General features: G+C 42.3%; 2 protein-coding genes across 4 annotated transcripts; both read left to right on the forward strand.

The window, feature by feature from the left end:
• The first annotated feature begins 2,193 nt into the window (after positions 1–2,193).
• Positions 2,194–8,150, forward strand: eef1a1a (eukaryotic translation elongation factor 1 alpha 1a). 3 transcript variants are annotated; one of them, XM_037123472.1, is made up of 8 exons: positions 2,194–2,345; positions 3,930–4,113; positions 4,222–4,401; positions 4,902–5,198; positions 5,588–5,738; positions 5,927–6,183; positions 6,479–6,713; positions 7,309–8,150. In XM_037123472.1, exons 2-8 carry the CDS (start codon positions 3,970–3,972, stop codon positions 7,431–7,433), a joined length of 1,389 nt encoding a protein of 462 aa, XP_036979367.1. In that variant the 5' UTR covers positions 2,194–2,345; positions 3,930–3,969; the 3' UTR covers positions 7,434–8,150. The 3 variants fall into 3 exon arrangements, with proteins under 3 accessions (XP_036979367.1, XP_036979366.1, XP_036979369.1); XM_037123471.1 differs by lacking the exon at positions 2,194–2,345 and adding an exon at positions 2,470–2,610; XM_037123474.1 differs by lacking the exon at positions 2,194–2,345 and adding an exon at positions 2,496–2,610 and having other exon boundaries at positions 3,933–4,113.
• Positions 8,151–9,308: 1,158 nt separating this feature from the next.
• cgas (cyclic GMP-AMP synthase) lies at positions 9,309–12,755 on the forward strand. Its single transcript, XM_037124305.1, has 5 exons — positions 9,309–10,130; positions 10,237–10,450; positions 11,074–11,331; positions 11,560–11,659; positions 11,777–12,755. The coding sequence occupies exons 1-5, from the start codon at positions 9,309–9,311 to the stop codon at positions 12,105–12,107; spliced, it is 1,725 nt and encodes a 574-aa protein (XP_036980200.1). The 3' UTR covers positions 12,108–12,755.
• The last annotated feature ends 444 nt before the right edge of the window (positions 12,756–13,199 follow it).

Raw genomic sequence — 13,199 nt, forward strand, 5'->3', positions numbered from 1 at the left:
GTATGTGTGTACTTGTCATTTGATGCTATTAAGGGATTTTAAATGTAAAAAAAATAGGTGTCATATTTTCTGGTTCTGTCCACCAGGCCCCTCTTTAATACAATACGTACGGGTCATGATACTGTCGATCTGTAACACTAAGAAGATGCTTAGCTGTTGGCCCCATTCTAATGACGGTGAAGAAGGCGGCTCCTGGTGGACGCAGCCTCGTTCTTTTTGTGTTAATTCTCAGGTATCTTTTGTCTCACAAGGATTTGAAAAAGGATGTTTGTTTACTTTTTATAGTTTGATTGATCGATCCACCACGTTGAGGTTCTGTGTCCTCAATTTTTAAGTCTTGCACCGGAAATGCTTTTGAAATTGCACGTTTAACAAGTCAAGATGTACAATGTCGCCATGGCTTAGCTTTCCATCAATGTGACCAGCTGATTTAAATATATTCTGTTTGCGCTCTACTAGTCCACAGGTATATGATGCTGTATGTAACTTGTCCCTTTGTATAACACGACTGAATCAAATTTAAGCCATAAGGAAAACATTTTGTCTTCGGTGTAACTTCTGTCAACAATTAGCACCATCATCACAGCTTAAGATGTGATGCACTTGTGCCTTATGACATTAGTGTAAAAGGGTTCAGGACAGTTCGGGGTAGCAGATTGATTCTTTTCATAAAGAGTTGATTCCGTCACTGCTTTGTATCATCTCACTGTTACAATAGTGTCAACAGAAGAAAAGGGATTTTTATATGATTCTTGTAAATAAATACAAACTGTACTTAGAGGGTAATCATCGTACATTTCCAACCTGGAAACATTCCTGATAATGTCTTAAATCACTGTCATGAATTGTAAATACTTCCTCATATACAGCTATGCTCAAATGTGACATTGTGTTGCGTTATTATTTCACTTCACAGCTTTCAGCTCACTACAGGAACTATTAGCTTTACTTGCGTCCTGTTTTACGTCTTTAATCAAAGTCTGAATATCAAATTAACCAACATTTTGATGTCAACCTGGTCGATGCATCACCTTTTAAACATTATTCATACCATATCATCATGTGCAAGAGTAGCTCTACTAGCCTCTAGCCTTATCTGCCTTGTTGATTATAGGAGCCGATATTCTGATGATCAGTTTTGGTGTTTTTGTGTCAGATTCCTGAAACATGTACAACTTTGGTCTTTCCTTTAGTCCCCACTCTGATCTCACCCACACTTTGTTACAGTCACAAGAAATAGCAAAAATCTGCAAAGTAATTAGCAGTATTGTCAAAAGTAATCAAAAGTCATACTTAAGTAAAAGTAAATATGTTGTGTTAAAATATGAATTTGACAGAAGTGAAAGTTACCAATACTAATACTTGAGTCTGAAAGGATCTGATATTAAATGTACTTAATTAACAAAAGTAGTTCTCTGCCACTAAATTTACAAATGTCAACATTTTCTGATTTTCCCATCATTATTTTCTTTCTTCAGTAGAGTAATTCAAAAACATGCTACTTCAGCTGTGATGCAGAATAATCTGTAATCATTTTCCCCAAAATGAAGTATAAAGTAGCAGAAGATGTAAATACTCAAGTAAAGAGTCTCAAAATTGTACGTACCTGACCAAAATGTAGTTGGTTACATTCCATTATTGCTTATTGTTAATTCTGACATGAAGATGTTTATTTTTATTGCAAATTGTTGGTTTTAAATATCAGTTATCAGTCTGCCTAAAAAAAACCAAGATATTGGCAGATATGCAAAGAATGAATAAATAAATAATTTAAAAAATATATTGGTTGATCCGGAGCAAAACAGATGCGAGTTGTCACAGACAGTTCCTGTACCAAATCATGTCCACAAAACAAAACAAAAAGATTATAATTGATGCAGATAAAATAAAATATTGATACATATATGATGACGTCTGCATACTTCACTGTGGCTTTAAACGTCAGTGGCCCTATTTTCATAAAAAATATCCCTAGGATTAAAAAAAAAGTCCACAATGTCAGAAGGTTACCAGGATCACTCTCTCCTCCTGTTTGCCTTCCTGCTGTTTCTTCTTCGTGTGATAATGAGCAGACGGGCTGCAGACGGGCGCAGAAACCAGGTGAGGGCACCGTGGTTACTTCTAATCCAGCTAGGGAGCGTCTGGAAAGGTGAGCGCTGCACCTGCTGCGCGCAGCTCACACGACCAGCACCAGATGTAAACCGGGACAGCGAAGAGTGTCTCTGCATCACCCAGCTCACATCATGACACCATAATCCTGCAGCTTTTTGTGATTTTACTCCTCTGATACTTTTTCTACAGTGCCGACTGCTGCATGTACAACAGCCGGGAACGACAGAAAACAGGTAGAAACGCTGACTGCGCTGCCTGCGGGGCCGTCTGTTGTGATTTTGCGTGTAAATAAACAAAACGTGGTCGTGTCCGATAATGGATGCAGCAGGGTAACTTCCCCTGGTCCCTGCTTGTGATGCTGAGCAGCAGCGGCGGCGCGCAATTACGTAACACCCCCCTCCCTCCTCCCTCTCACTCCTCCTGTCCTGTGCGCTAAAACCGGATCAGCGTCTCTCCTCTCCGGTCCTGCTCCTAACCTGACACCCGGGCAGCCCTCAGGTACGACACTGAACATGGTTTTGCGTCGAGGTGGGTCTTGTTTTGGATGCTTTCAGGAGGATAAGTTGAGTTTGTCCTCAGAGCGCCTCAGACTCCGAGCTGCGTTTTGGGAATATTGTTGTGATGCAGGCGGCGGGTGGTTAATGCGCATCATGGCGGAGGGGTTGACATTCACTTAAATCCATCAAACATTTGATGTAAAGCAGTTGTTGTTTTTGGGTCTCTCCTCCTCACTGTGCGCAGTTTCATCTGGTTTCGCACTTTTCGAGCGCACTGCGGCAGCTGTCGTCACCTTATACCCACAGCAGATGAGGGGATGAGACAAATTCGCGCATGTAGATGTTTGTCTGTCCTGGCACAGAGTTCACCTGAGCGAGTCTGGCCAAGATCAAGTGGGGATTCATGTTACAGTTGGATTAAACTACAGGGCTTTTCCACCTGGAGGAAACCAGACCCGGATCAAATGAATCCTCGCTCACCTGGATGATCTAAAAAGGGGACTTTGTTGTGCCTGTGCAGATTGTTCCACTGAAGGTTATCACAAAAACAGATTAACAGCAGTGTTTACTCTTCCCCCTCCTCTGCACATAACCTGTGTCAGTGCACTGCAGTGTGTGTCTGAGAAATGGCTGCTACCCTATCAGTGAATTGGACCTGACAAAATGGAGGATTCTGGCTCGGGTTGAGGCTGTAGTAAAGTCTGTGAAAGCAAAAGAGAAAAAAAAGAGGAGGGGGGGACGGTGAGGTGAAAACACGAGAGGCTTGTTTTGATGTGTCGGTGCACAGCAGAGTCGGGACAGCAGACGAGAGGAGAGGAGGGCAGGCTGGATGTGAAAGAGGAGAGCAGGGGTGTGGATGGATGGAGGAGCAGAGTAGGAGGGGTGGAGGGTTCTGTGCTTGGCGCAGTTCCCTGGCCATTGATCCGACTCCTAATCTTCAGAGATGCACCGTTTGAGAAAACATCCACTGCCTGTCAGGAGTAACCTCCTGTAAACACACCACCGACTGACCCTGGAGAGACGTCTTCGTTGTTCTGCGCCAGTCACCTGGGGAGTCATTAGCACTCCACTAGTGTGTTTATCACCGGTGCTGCAGTGAATCTTCATCTGTGTGATCTCGTAAAGCCCTTTCAATTCAACTGTGTTAAATTACCAACTTTTTCAGTCTCTTAAACGGTTACAAATGAGTCTTTTCCACCATCTTTTTCTCCACGACGCACAAAAATCCCGTGCAATAACTGGAGCATGAAAGGTTTTTGTTTCCTACCCTGCAAACCACCTGCACCCCGTTCTAACTGTAATTTAATACTGTGTTTTTAGCAGGCAGACGGTTTCCTGACTCCAGTCTGCTCCAGTCACAATGGGAAAGGAGAAACTCCACATCAACATCGTCGTGATCGGCCATGTGGACTCCGGCAAGTCCACCACCACCGGCCACCTCATCTACAAGTGTGGGGGCATTGACAAGAGGACCATCGAGAAGTTTGAGAAGGAAGCCGCTGAGGTGAGGAGACGCCACCAATGAATCTACCTGTGTCTGTTCTTTAAGATCAGGATGATATAAGAGTCATATCAGCTACGAATAAATATCTAACTGTTCCTTATTCCTCAGATGGGGAAGGGGTCGTTCAAGTACGCCTGGGTTCTGGACAAGCTGAAGGCAGAGAGGGAGCGTGGCATCACCATCGACATCTCGCTCTGGAAGTTTGAAACCAGCAAGTACTACGTGACGATCATCGATGCTCCGGGTCACAGGGACTTCATCAAGAACATGATCACTGGGACCTCACAGGTGTGTAACACGAGGATGCTCAGCCATTCTGTGTGCATTACATGCTGTACGTTGTGAGGTCCTTTGTACACCTGTGTCTCTGAGAAACAAAGACAGGTGGCAGTCGGTTTATCCTGCAAGTTATAGTACAACACACAGAGGCCACGAGGGGAAAATGAAGAAATCGTAAACTCTGTTGATTCAAGTCTGATCTAAACCGTTTCCTGTCTTATGTTTATGACATGACAACTGGTGGTGAAAAAAGTTCCTTCATTTTTTTTGAGGTGAAAACGTTGAGGAAAGAAAAAAGTTCCAGAGATTTTTTGTCATTTGAAACTGAGTGAAAAATAATTTTCAGGAGAAAAAATTAAACCAGATGAAAAGATTTTTTCGAGGTAAAAAAATATGCGAATATGGCTTTGTTCTTCAACAGTTAGACAATAAACGTTGGCCCTTAAATGAATGAATGGTCAAAGCTGATGTGCACCAACAGGACTAATGATCGATCTTTGCATCTTCAGGCAGACTGTGCTGTGCTGATTGTGGCAGCTGGTGTGGGAGAGTTCGAGGCAGGTATCTCCAAGAATGGACAGACCCGCGAGCATGCCCTGCTGGCCTACACTCTGGGAGTGAAGCAGCTCATTGTGGGCATCAACAAGATGGACTCCACCGAGCCCAACTACAGCCAGAAGCGTTACGAGGAAATCGTGAAGGAAGTGAGCACCTACATCAAGAAGATCGGCTACAATCCGGACACCGTTGCCTTTGTGCCCATTTCGGGCTGGAATGGAGACAACATGCTGGAGCCCAGCCCCAATGTAAGTAGAGAACACAGAAGAGTGATGCAAATGCTTGAAAGATGAGCATGTCAGGAGGCTTGAATTTGAATATTCATTTGCATGGATGGTGTCACGGATGGGAAGCTGTAGCTCCAAGGTTAACCAGTTCTTATGACTGTCAAGAGTTTGAGGGACCCTTTTTTCCCCCCAGCTCTGTGCAGCTATGGCTCATCAGAGGCCACTGCAAAACTTTTATCTCGCCTAAACCACAAAAAATGAGCCAACTGAGTCCTTTGTATCAACATTAGTTCACCTAAAAATTTACTGCAACTAAAAAAAGAACAATCCAATTAGTTGTTCTTTTTCTGCGGTGATCCCAACCTTAAATCCTCCGAACTGGATATGGTACATTGTCTTTTTCTCTCTAGATGTCCTGGTTTAAGGGATGGAAGATCAACAGGAAAGAAGGCAATGCGTCGGGGACCACACTGCTGGAGGCTCTGGATGCCATCCAGCCGCCCAGCCGTCCAACAGACAAACCTCTGCGTCTGCCCCTGCAGGATGTCTACAAGATCGGAGGCATGTGTTGAACTGATTAGAAGACACTAATCAAATTAAGTGTCGTGGGAATAGTGGATGGTCTTATTGTGAAATGGGCTCTCGATCCTCTTGGTCTTGGTCAGAGTTTAGTTTTTTTTTCAATATACATTCAGACTACCATCAAAATGTCCTTCGCTAAATGCTCTCTGTGCTGAACCTCTTCTCAGGTATTGGAACAGTGCCCGTAGGCCGCGTGGAGACCGGCGTACTTAAGCCTGGCATGGTCGTGACCTTTGCCCCGGTCAATGTGACTACCGAGGTGAAGTCTGTGGAGATGCACCACGAGGCGTTGACTGAAGCCCTCCCTGGAGACAACGTGGGCTTTAACGTCAAGAACGTGTCGGTCAAGGACATTCGCCGTGGCAATGTGGCCGGTGATAGCAAGAACGACCCACCGCAGGAAGCTGCCAACTTCACTGCTCAGGTAGACAATGCAAGGGTTCTATTTATAGAAACAAAACGTCAGCGTGATTCAACACAATCAGCCCTTTCTTGAGCCAGATAGTCTTGATAGTCTGGATTTATATTTGTTTGAAAATCTATTTTTATGCTTCCTATCAAAAAGCTGTCTTTGAGACTCAGTTGAGCTGAAGGCATCACCCAGAATTAAGACAATCCCAGCAATCATCACCAAAACAGCCAACAGTCCAGTCTTTGTGGAAAGGAAGGACATAATCTTTCTATTAATATGCCATCTGCCTTGTCTCTTTGCTTTGTAGGTGATCATCCTTAATCACCCCGGCCAGATTAGTGCCGGCTATGCTCCCGTGCTCGACTGCCACACGGCTCACATCGCCTGCAAGTTTGCAGAGCTCAAGGAGAAGATTGATCGTCGCTCCGGCAAGAAGCTTGAGGACAACCCCAAATCCCTCAAGTCTGGAGATGCCGCCATTGTGGATATGATTCCTGGCAAGCCGATGTGTGTTGAGAGCTTCTCTGAGTACCCTCCACTCGGTAAGTTCAAGTGTAGCTAGGACTAAATTTCAACAGCTACTGAACACACTTCTTCTCCCATCAAAGACTTTTTAGACTCCACTGTGAGTCACACCTGCAGAAGCCCTGAGGGGCAAGTGAAGATTATTTTTTGTCATTTATCTGGTGATCCAAGTCATTATTATATTATAACCCACTCCCCGCCAAAACAAAGACATGACTGTAATATTACAGAACCTGCTAACACACAATAGATGTTTCTTGTTTTTAGTGTGTATAGAGAAATCCAAACTCCCCTGGAAGCAAACGTGAATGCCTTAAGTCCTGTTTACATCATGAGGCAGTGGTAAATGTCAGCCTCTTGTGGTCAAAATGAGTTTTACAAAAACAAACGCAATGAGCCTCACACACAGGAACAAAGGAATTAACTGAGAAAGATTGTCCTCGCACAACTTATTTCATCCACAACTTCTCAAGTCATAAACACAGGAGAGAAAACCATTTGTCACTGATCAGACTTGACAAAATTGATCACCAGAGAAAATGTCCTCAGTCGCCCCTCAGGACTTCCGTACACAGCGGATGAAAGCATTACAAACAATATCTACCTTTGCAGGTCGTTTCGCGGTGCGCGACATGCGTCAGACCGTGGCTGTTGGTGTAATCAAGGGCGTGGAGAAGAAGGTCTCCACCACCGGTAAAGTCACCAAGTCCGCCCAGAAGGCCCAGAGGAACAAATGAATGTTGTGCTATTCTGCCGACCCCAAGGTCTCCCAGGGCAGGACATCGGTCATCCAACTCCATCCGACAATTGGCTACTTCAACGTAATAATCAAAGACTGGTTAATCATCACAATGCATCGCAAAACCATTCGAAGGAAAGAAAAAACATCTAGATCCTTGAGGCGGCACTCCTGACTCCATCTCCGTGGTTAGATTACCATTACGTACAATGTTATATCAAACAGGTAGTTTTAAATGTACACTGTCAACTTGGTTCATGGCAATACCTTTTCTGTGATACTGATATTGAGACATTGAACAATTAGAGGTCCACAAATGTTATCACCTCTTTATCTCTCTGGAGTGCAGGTACTGGTCACTTTACATGGTACATGTCGTCCTGCTTTTAGTGTTTGTTTGCTGTTCCATGGTGCTCTGTAGGAGCCCATGGCAAGAAGTTAAATCTATGTTCTTCTGAGTGGTAGTTTAGTAGAACTTAGTGATTTGTTGTGTTTCAGCTTTAAAAAAAAAAAAAAAAGTTCGCAAAACAAACGGTCGAAATGTGTCCTTGCCGAGGGACTCAGAGTAGGACAGCTGTTGATTCTGAAGGCACTTTGATTGGCGTTTTGCTAACTTTGCACTTGCACTTGAAGAGCTTAAATTGGCATAAGCTACTGCACCTTACTGTAAGATGGCATGAGCCTCTTTGCAACATTAAACATGTTTCAACCAAAATGTTTGGCTGTGGTCTTTGATCATTTTATAATCAATACTTTATTTAAGTATATTTCTCAGGTATCTGTACTTTATTTGAATACTTGAGTATACTTCTGACATATTTTTACACAAATATCTGTACTTTCAACTCCTTACATTTCCAAAACAGGCTTGTTACTTGTGTTTTAATGCAGTTTGCGGTCCTACTGAAGCCCAACAGGCAAGTAAAGATTTTTTTTTTTTTCCCTGGCGATCCATCTGCTAACTGTAATCTAAATGTATTTCTGTCCTGTTGCTTAATTTTATTTTCCATCTGTGAAACAAAAAAAAAAAAACCTTTTAGATCTTGAAAATGTGACAAAAAAAGGTTCAGGAAAAAAAAAAAATCAGGAGAAGAAAATGTTTTTCTGAATTGTCTCATGTTCATGTTAAAGAAATGTTAAAAGTCCTGTTTTCATAAATGGAAAAAAAAAGTCATAAACACAGGAGAGAAAACATTTTAGAGCAGACTTAAAAAATGGTTTAACAGAAAAGATCAATTTTCATCTACAACATCCAAACATTATTAGACTGATTCCAACCTTTCAGTGCACACAAGAGAGAAAAGACAGAGACGGAGACTCTAATGCCTGGATTTTCTTATTTTCTCTCTTTTTTTTTGACTGTGCTCGGGCCACTTTACCAACCCAACATGTGTCCTACTGATTCTACCTTTAATAAGTTTAATAGTCTTTGCACAGAATTACAAGTATCCTTCAGAGGGATACTTTTTACTTTATAATTTGAGTACATTTCAAAACCTGTACTTTTACAGGAGTAAAGAGCTTTAATCGGGGCTTCTACTTTTTTTAAACGAGTATCTGTAAGTCAGCTTGAGTGTAGAATATCAGTAATTTTGCCACCTCTGCAAGAAGTGATGCATTAACAGATGCCTATTACTTTCAAAATCTTTGGGACCAGTGTGATAAACATCAGATAATTCTTATAATACACTCTCATGTCCACAAGATGTAGCTGTTGGTTTAATAATAGAATAGAATTTAATAGGAATAGATTCAAACAGCCCAACAGCTGTATGAAAGGAAAGGAAGTTAAGGGGCGTGTTCTCCTTCCCTTACCGGAACTACAGCAAGTTTAACTCTGGCGGAACAGTTTAATTCCTCTCACAGTACCATCATGACGGGCAGAGGGAGACCACGCAAGGCCAAGAGTCCTGACAAAAAGTGTGCCAAGGGTAAAACTAGACCTGAGGAAATGAAACCGGCATCTCTGCCTAGATGTACAGGGAAAGAAAATAGGGGAGAGAGTCAGGGTGGCACCGCGATGGAACAGAAAGCAAAGGAGCAGAAAAAGAAAAAACACACTGAGGAGAAGCCATCTGCACAGGGCACCCGAAAGGAAGAGACCACAAAACACAGCACAGAGGAGCAGAAAAGGACACCTACAGACCACACAAAAGCAAAAACTGATGGTGGGAATATGAAATTACAAGACAAATTTCCAGAGGCTGTGACGAAGATGTGTCCAGAGATGCCGAAGGGCGCCACAAAGGCTTCTCCACAGACCGCCAAATCAAAAACATGTGGTAGAAAGGCAGAATTACGAGCACAGTTTGCAGAGGAGCCATCAAAGGACAACCTAGATGCTTGCGTACAGATCCCAAAGCCAAAAGCCTGTGCTGGAAAGGTCAAATCACCTCCAAAATTTGTGAAGGAGACAGCAAAGACACCGCTAGAGAAACCAAAGGCCATCGCAAAAGCAAAAAAATGTGCTGACAAAGAGAAATCACCAGAAAAACTCCCAGAAAAAGCTGCTGTGGACTCAGTCCTCTCCAAAACTCTGGACAAACTGAAGATTAAGAAGGACGAAATATCAGACGCAGCAGAAGTTGTCAATGAAATAACACATGCTATCATCAATCATATGAAACAGAAAAGTGAATGCTTTAAAGAAGTAGGAAACCCACTACGTAGTGGAAGTTACTATGAAAAACTAAAGGTAAGTCACATTAGTTTAGAATTCAACTTGTCATAAGTTAGACATCTTTTCTCTGCAAGTTTTCTTACTTGAAGAATTATGTCATCGCATATTTCTGTGTATACAGATTTCTAACCCTGATGAGTTTGATGTCATGCTGCCGATGCTTGTCAATCGAGCGAATGTTGAACCATTCGGGAAGGATGGCGCCTTTTACAGTGTGGGACTAAAGCGTGGCAACAGCCCTCTGAAGAAATTTCAAGAGAACAACACCTTATCTGCCAGCGACATGCTCAAGGAGTTCAGGGACGAGGTGAAGAAATGTGTCAAGGGATTTACAGGTGAGCGTCAAAACAAGTACTTTTTAACTGTTAAGATATGAGAGGAGTCGGTCAAATGCACGATGGGAACCAGTCAGGGTGTCTCGCTAAGAGAAAATGTCTTTATCTATGATCAAACTGGCAGCTGCAACACCTTTATAGCCCTTTTTAAAGTATACGTTCACCCGAAAATGAGAAATTTAACTATCTTTTCACCCCATGCATGGAGACACTGGTGAAGTTTCATTGTCCACAACCATTAAACATGAAAGGGGGCTTGTTTCAAAATGTTTTAATTAAAAAACAAGAAAATAAAAATGCTCCACACTGCTCATCCAGAGTAATCCAAGTCTCCGGATGTTCGAGATGCCAGATTGATTTCAAACAGACGTTATTTACTCCCATTTTAAGCCAAAATCTTGTGTTGGGGTTAGTCACTGAGTTTACATTGTTGGGTGAACTTATCCTTTAATCCTAACTGACATTAATAAAGTTTGTGTTGCGGCTAAGAAATATGTCAATATTCAGTGAAAACGATCCAAAGAAAAGAGTTTCAAGGTGAAAATGTCTGATGTATTAACGCTGTGAACATTTTGATGAATGGAGAAAACATTTACATTGTGTTTGTTCGTCTGTTCTTTCAGAATGGGCGGTGACGAAAAAGAAAAGAGGTTGCCCCGCAGTGACCCTCATCACACAAGTCAAATCCATCACCATTTCGCTGGACATTGTTCTCTGTCTCATGGTCAAATCAAGCTGGCCGTCTTTCACCACCGACGGCCTGAAAATAGAGGGCTGGCTGGGAACCAAAGTTAAGAAGGAATACAAGCTAAGTGGGTATTATCTCGTCCCAAAATATGAAGGCAACGGTAACAGGGAGGATGAAGGGGTCCTTGCAAAGGGTAAGTCTTCTCTCAACTGGTGAACAATGATCAGATTTTCACTCATATTATAAAGCTCACGCCTAGACTTCTAGTATTTTTGCCGTGTTTGACAATTTCACATCTGATGTCACGTGAACGATGTTACGGGGCTTTCACATCAGCATTTTCATGAATGAGAACTAGGAAAAAAAGAGGAAGCTTCAAGTTCCCCTGCTCATTGATTATTTTGTCTTCCATGACGCGCAGATTCTTGGCGGGTTTCATTCTCCCACATCGAGAAGGCCATACTGACGAATCACGGATCGGAAAAAACATGCTGCGAAAAAGGAGGAGCTCGCTGCTGCAGGTTAGATCTGAATCTCACTGGATGATTTTCTTTCCATCATATCTAAAGGACGTAATTGAATTATTGTCCTGTTTGGCAAGACTCCACAATAGTCTGTTTCTTTCTCTGAACATACAGGAAGGACTGTTTGAAGCTGCTAAAGCACCTTCTCAGTAAGCTGAAGGAGAGCGACTCTTCATTTGACAAGTTCTCCTCGTACCACGTCAAGACCACGCTCTTACACGCCTGCTGCTCCAGAACTAAAGACACTGATTGGAGCGCCTCAAGTCTGAGCCACTGTTTTCAGCTGCTCCTGCAGGATTTTGTGGCCCACCTGGAAAGCGGTGAACTCAACAACTTCTTCATCCCAACTCAGAACCTGCTCTCTGGTCCTGGCCCGAAGAAATGTAATATGCTGGCTTCTCGTATCAGGGAGGAACGTGAAAGGGGTTTTCCTATATTCCAGTGAAAACAACACTACAGACTTCAGGTGTTTGACTTGTGATATCATTTGAAATGTTGTTAGAATAACTAAAACTAGCTTTAAAGAAGGTAAAGCTCCATGGAAACTACAATATGGTCACAACAAGGTCACTGCGACCTCACAATATGTCGTGTGTAATATCAGTCCACACTCGAGTCCACGTGGAGGTTTGGGCTAAATTTGAAAGAAATCCCACAATGCATTCTTAAAATATTGACCTCAAAGTGAACTTGACCTTTGACCCCCAAAATGTAATCAGTTGATCCTCGAGTCTGAATGGACTTATAAACCAAATCTGTACAAATTCCTGTAAGGCATTCTTGAGATGTCCCATTCCCAAAACATGAGTTAAAGTGACCAAAATCTAATCAGTTCATCTTTCAGTCCAAGTGTGAGTTTGTGCAACATTTGATGAAAATCACACAAAGCTAATGTTTGAAACTTCTGACATTTGGGTTTTCATAAGTTTTACACTTCTTCTTACTTTTCTTCAAACATGGATTGCTATATGTATTTGAATCTTTTAGTGAAACTTTTTTTGTGTTAACTATGATCTTGTTTGTTTTGCTTGTTTTCCGGCCTGTATTTAATTTATCATTGTATTTTAAACATGTCCGATATGGACATAAACAAATAAACCTGCATGACTTTTCAATTACATTTGGTCTTTGATCTGCTTCTTTATGCTGCATGAATAAATAAATAACTGGTATTAGATTTCCTCCAAGTGGTTTCCACATTATTGTGGTGAATGGAGATCACTGGCTGTCTAAAAAGGGTAGAGGACACACAATGAAGTCTAAAACAATATGATGCTTAGTGAGCAGTATTTGGATAAATCGTTGATAAACTCTTATGTCTTTCTAATGTTTGCGTCACTGACACAGCTTCCTTCTCGGGAGTGCTGACTCAGAAGAGAGGAAAAAAAGATGATTGTGTAATGTTAAATACAAATGGCATTCAAACGTAGTCTGGTTTCTTTTTGATTTCCCAGTGAACCGGGTTGACTCTCCTACCCTCGGGCCATTGTTACCATGTCTGTGGAGGTATTGGAAACGGTCCAAAGCAGATTTAATC

The sequence above is a fragment of the Acanthopagrus latus genome, chromosome 15 (genome assembly GCF_904848185.1).
Source record: "Acanthopagrus latus isolate v.2019 chromosome 15, fAcaLat1.1, whole genome shotgun sequence".
Taxonomy (NCBI): domain Eukaryota; kingdom Metazoa; phylum Chordata; class Actinopteri; order Spariformes; family Sparidae; genus Acanthopagrus; species Acanthopagrus latus.